This window comes from Suricata suricatta, chromosome 17, assembly GCF_006229205.1.
Source record: "Suricata suricatta isolate VVHF042 chromosome 17, meerkat_22Aug2017_6uvM2_HiC, whole genome shotgun sequence".
NCBI lineage: Eukaryota > Metazoa > Chordata > Mammalia > Carnivora > Herpestidae > Suricata > Suricata suricatta.
Window position 1 is genome coordinate 2,188,357 of NC_043716.1, and position 5,621 is coordinate 2,193,977.

General features: G+C 57.7%; 1 protein-coding gene across 2 annotated transcripts; it reads left to right on the top strand.

The window, feature by feature from the left end:
• The first annotated feature begins 832 nt into the window (after window positions 1-832).
• SHBG (sex hormone binding globulin) lies at window positions 833-4,495 on the top strand. 2 transcript variants are annotated; one of them, XM_029927942.1, is made up of 9 exons: window positions 833-902; window positions 1,116-1,234; window positions 1,445-1,536; window positions 1,669-1,858; window positions 2,135-2,296; window positions 2,533-2,695; window positions 2,813-2,949; window positions 3,896-4,103; window positions 4,322-4,495. In XM_029927942.1, exons 2-9 carry the CDS (start codon window positions 1,151-1,153, stop codon window positions 4,468-4,470), a joined length of 1,185 nt encoding a protein of 394 aa, XP_029783802.1. In that variant the 5' UTR covers window positions 833-902; window positions 1,116-1,150; the 3' UTR covers window positions 4,471-4,495. The 2 variants fall into 2 exon arrangements, with proteins under 2 accessions (XP_029783802.1, XP_029783803.1); XM_029927943.1 differs by lacking the exons at window positions 833-902; window positions 1,116-1,234 and having other exon boundaries at window positions 1,451-1,543.
• The last annotated feature ends 1,126 nt before the right edge of the window (window positions 4,496-5,621 follow it).

Consider the following 5,621-nt stretch of genomic DNA (forward strand, 5'->3'; position numbering starts at 1 on the left):
GCCCCCGCCAGCCAATCCGCTGGCAGAGCAGGCACGCCCCGCCGGGCCTAGCCCTGCCCCCCCACCGCGGGCCCCGTGACTGGGCCCCAGGGCAGGGGTCAAGGCCGGACTGCAGACTCCCTCACTGTGGTTGCGTGGGTGCTGGGTGTCCCGGCCCCTGTGTTTGAAACCCCACGGATCAAAAGTCACCTGCCGCCTGGCCCTAAGCACCTCCCCCCCACCCCCTACTCCCGACCCGCTCCATCTCTGAGAGTTGTTTCTTAGGGGTCTTGAGGGGCTCCGAATGTTCCTTCTCTCCGGAGTAGTGGTGTTCCAACACGGGTCAGGGAGAGGGTGATGAATTTCTATCGGTACACGGTGAAACCTTGCAACAAATGGGTAAGAAAAGATAATGCAGAGCGGGGGCCGGCCTGGGCCTCTTCTTAGTAGCCGATAAATCACACGCAGGGACAGTACCTCCCGCTGAGGGGAGCCTCACAGGCCTGGGAAAATAGTGAGGGAGGAGCTCAGGGCAGATACCAGGCCCTGTGTTTGCAGAACAAGTAGGTATTATTTTTCACATTTTGTGAGCGAGGGCACTGAAGGACCAGGGTGGAAGGACTTGCCCAGAGTCACCCAGCTAGATATTTGCTATTCCACGTTTCATCTGTAGTTCTTTTTTTTTTTTTTTTAATGTTTATTTACTTTTGGGGCGAGGGAGGGGCTGAGAGAGAGAGGGAGACACAGGATCCCAAACAGCCCCAGGCTGACAGCAGAGCGCCGGAGGTGGGGCTCAAACTCACCAATGGTGAGATCAGGGCCTGAGCCAAAGTGGGATGCCTAACTGTCCCAGCGCCCACCCCTCAGCTGTTGTTCTGACCGAGCAAGGATGATGCTTGCGGTGTCAGGCCGGTCTGACTCAGGTCAGGCTCTAGGAGGAGAGAGGGAAACTGGGTATGGGGTATCCAGTGCCTGCAGTTTCCCAGTAGGGGGAGCGGAGTGGAGGAACTCTGTCCCTCCCCCATTTGTCCAGCGAAGGGGGTGGAGGGTCAGTGCCCCGTCTCCTGCCCCGCTTCTTTCCCCCGGGGCAACCTTTAACCCAACACCAACTGGCTGTCCTCAACACATCTCCCCAGAGTGATCTGAGCCACTGACAGGATCGCGCCTGATTATGGAGAACAGAGTCCCGCTGGCCACATGGCCTCGGCTGGTGCCGCTGCTGCTGCTGCTGCTGCTGCTGCCTCACAGCCACCAGGTACTGGCCCGAGACCCAGTCCCTCCATTCAGGTGCAAGATTGTGACAACGTGCTCAGCCCACGTGCGCGGTGAAATGAGCTACGCTTTGGCACTGCCCTCTTCCTTCCTTTCTTCTGCTTGTGCAATAGTAGCCGTGTGCCTGGCCTGCGTCGCTGGGTCTCTGGCGTCCCTTCTTGGTTCCACCTCCTTTATTTTCTCTGTCTGACAGAGGATCCAGGACTCCCCTGCTGTGCACCTCAGCAGTGGTTCAGGACAAGAGCCTATTGCCGTCATGACCTTTGACTTCACCAAGATCAGGAAGTATGAGGTTGACATAGCCCCTTCACCTGGTCCCCTGAGCCTACGTTCCGTCCCTCGGATCTTCCCTTTGTCCTGCCTTTTGTCCCCACAGGGCATACCCTGCACACCATCTTTCCTTCTGTGTCCTTCCAGAACCTCTTCTTCCTTTGAGCTTCAGACCTGGGATCCAGAGGGAGTGATATTTTATGGCGACACGGACCCCCAGGAGGACTGGTTTATGCTGGGACTTCGGGATGGCAGGCCCGAGATCCAAATGCACAATCGCTTGGCCCAGCTGACGGTGGGCGCTGGGCCCCGGCTGGACGATGGCAGGTGGCACCAGGTGAGCTGGCTCTGGGCCCGACCTGGTCCGCGGAAGGGGTATGGAACCGGGTTCGCGACATACCCCTTAGGGCTGTGGTCTTCTTTAATCCACAACAAAACCCCCACTGGTCTCTGTTTTTTTCAGAAGGGGGTTCAAGGCTCACGTGCTGAGTGAGCCAAGGATGCTAGCTGTCTCCACAAGGCCATGTTCTTCCCGCCGCACTTGGCTGCCTCTGCAGACAGTGGGGGAGGCAGGCCTCAGGGGCCTCTGATTGGGCTTCGCTCCTCCCTGCAGGTGGAAGTGAAGGTCCTCGGGGATTCGCTGCTGCTGAGCGTGGATGGGGAGGAGGTGCTGTGCCTGAGGCAGGTCTATGGGCCTCTGGCCATCACATCCCAGTCCTTCATGAGGATTATACTGGGGGGGCTGCCATTGGCTCCCTTCAGTCTCCGTCTGCCGGTAACGACATTACAGGGTTGGGGACTGACCACAGCTGGTGAGATGGTGCTGGCTGGGGGACCACGGGGGTCTAAGTCCACACTTTAAAGGAGAGGGGACATCATCATAGCTTCATGGGAGAGGCCAAGGGCTTGTGTCTCAGAGGGGGATAAGCTGAGTGTGGAGAGGCCCGGATGGGTGCTCGGATGTCTTGATTGCCACATCCCTGCGTCTTCCCTTCCCTGCACCGGCTCCAGCTGGTCCCCGCCCTGGATGGCTGTCTGCGCCGGGACAGCTGGCTGGACCAGCAGGCCCAGGCCTCGGTGTCCACCCTCAGTAGTAGCCTCAGGAGCTGCAGCGTGGAGTCCCAGCCAGGCACGTTCTTCCCTCCAGGGGCTCGGGCCGAATTCAGTCTCCGAGGTAAAGGCGGGTTTTCGCTCCGTGGCCAGCTCCGTGCCCTGTCTCCCTTCACCAATGGTTGTCTCCGTCCATGAGTTCCCAGCCTTGAGTCCTCAGGAGGATCACTTTTCCCCCCAGACCTGCCCCAGCCTCATGCAGAGCCCTGGGCTTTCTCTCTGGACCTGGGACTCCAGCTGGCAGCCGGCTCTGGCCGCCTCCTTGCCCTTGGGAGCCCAGAAAACCCTCCTTGGCTCAGTCTCCAGCTCCAGGATCAAGTAAGAGGGGGTGCTGCCTACATTCAGCGGAGCCTGGAAGTAGCAGGGGGAAAGGCAGACCCCAAATTGTCAATATCAGGAAAGCTTAAGGTGGGGGCAGGGACACATCCCGAAGCTGCCCACAACAAGCAAATGGCATTTATTTATTTAGATTAATTATTTCATTTTACTTGTACTTTTTTAAAGATTTATTATTTATTTTAGAGAGTGAGAGAGAACATGTGCATGTACATGTGCTAGCAATGGACAAGAGCCGAGAGGCGGAGAGAGAGAATCCTCAGCAGGCTCCATGGTCGGCGAGGAGCCCACCACGGGGCTCGATCCCACAATCCTGGGATCATGACCTGAGCTGAAATCAAGAGCCGGATGCTCAACTGATTGAGCCACCAAGGCACCCCAAGAATTTATTTTTTTTAATTTTTTAACATTTATTTATTTTTGAGAGACGGAGCATGAGCAGGGGAGGGACATAGAGGGGGAGACACAGAATCCAAAGCAGGCTCCAGGCTCTGAACTGTCAGCACAGAGCCCAAGGCAGGGCTCAAACTCACCAACCGTGAGATCATGACCTGAGCCAAAGTCGGGCTGCCCAGCCAACTGAGCCACCCAGGCGCCCCAAGAACTTATTTTTAGGTAATCTCTACACCGAACATGGGGCTTGAACTTACAGCCCCAAGATCAAGAGTCGAATGCTCTGCCAACTGAGCCAGCAGGGTGCCCTGACAAATGGCTTTTATTTGGATTGTATTTCCTTGGGATCCGTGTGGTTGTAGGGAACAGCAAGCCAGGAAAATTGGGGCAGCATGTAGGGGGCGGAAATGGTTGGTAGACAGAAGGCGTGGCAGCTCAGAGGCCCCGTGGAGGCAGCAAGAGGCGGGGCCCCAAGGGGTCCAGGCAGTTCGTTCTTTCCTCCCCCAGTCACGTCCCTGTTCCATTCGCTCTGCAGAAAGTGATACTGTCCTCTGCATCAGGACCGCCGCTGCATCTGCCTCTGGTCTTGGGACCCCATCTTCAGCTGAAGCTGACCACGTCTGGGGTAATCCTGAGCCAGGGACCTGAGAAGGAGATCCTTGCCCTGCCTCTCTTGGGCCCTGGCTCTCTCCTCAACCTCTGGGGCCAACCCCAGGGGCGCCTCTTCCTGGGGGCCCTGCCAGGTATGAGAGTCCCATGGGACACCATTGGGATCAGCCAGAGGGAGAGGAGAAAGCAGCGGAGGGCAGTTACTGGGGAAAGCAAACTTCTGGGAGGGAGAGAGGGGATAAACAGCTGGTGGGAGGAAGTGCTCTAGAAAATTCAGGTCAGAGAGCTCAGGTGGGGAGGAGAATTGTGGGCCAGGCTGCCCTAACGACCCCTCCGTGCCCCCGCCCTCTAGGAGAGGCAGCTTTGGCCTCCTTTTGCTTGGATGGCCTCTGGGCACAAGGCCAGAAGCTGGACATGGACCAGGCCCTGAGCAGAAGTCAGAACATCTGGACTCACAGCTGTCCCCGGAGCCTAGGCAATGACACGAACACCACCCATTAAACCCCCACGGGAGTACCCCCTTGAATGTCACTCATTCATTTATTCAACACGTCTTTACTGGGTATTTGCAACATATGAGGCACTGAGCAGTGGGCTGAATTGGTGACTAAACGCCCCCCCTTGGTTCCTGCCCTCTTGCTGCCCACAGTCCCCTGGGGGGGGAGGTCTCCTTCCCAGACTAACAAGTACGTGGATAATTGGAAACTGATAAGCCTTGTAAAGGGAACTGTAAGAGCTAGGAGACCAGGGGCCTTAACCTAGTCTGGGGGTCAAGGTCAGCTTCCCGAGGAAGGAAGCGGGGACTTCTCCGGCTGGGAGTCCAGCAGCACCCACAGACAGACACACATGAGCGCACCAGATATGGGTCACTTCCTGGGAACCGGGAGCCCGCCTCCTTCCCCAGCCTGTGGGACTTCAGCTTTCCCCTCGCTGTGGCTGCGCTGGTCTGGAGAGAGGTCTGGAAGGAAGGGAAGAAATGGAATCCTGCTACTCCCTTAGCTGGGCCACTGCTGTGCCAGGAAGGAGCAGCAGGGGGCATGAGAGAGCCATCGAGGGAGGGGGGGCAGGGGCTGTGGGGAAAGGGGTGGAAGCTGCAGGGAGAAGGAAGGAGGGAGTGGGGCAAAGGGCGAAGCTGCCTGCGTCTCCCCTTGTCTTGCTTTGGTCCACTTGCCTCGTTCCCAGACGAATTTGTCTCTGCTCCATCAAACAAGAGCCGGTTTATGCTGGTCCCAGCTGCGAAAAACAGACTCAGGACTATCTCGGCCTCACAGAACGTGGTGACCCAGTCTTCTGCCCCTTCCCCGCACCTCTGCAGAATCTTGGTGTCCCAGCCCCCACTTGGGGCCCTCCGGAGCACCCCCACACACCCGGTGCTCCATTCTTCATCCTCTAGAGAACTGTTAGCCCATCCCCCATCTCCACGACCCATGGGGGTCCCAGCGTCCCCGCCTCCTGGCTTCTTAAAAGGATTTTCCTACCAGTCACCCCGGCAACAGGGTGAGTCACTCATTGGACCCATCATCCCCTTCTGCAGGGATCAGCCGGGGCCTAAATGACCCCAGGGTAAGGAGGTTCCAGGAGAGTCTCTGGGGTGGAAGACGAAAAGCCTAGACTTCTTGAACTCTCCCAATCCTGAGTTTGCTGGTCTACAG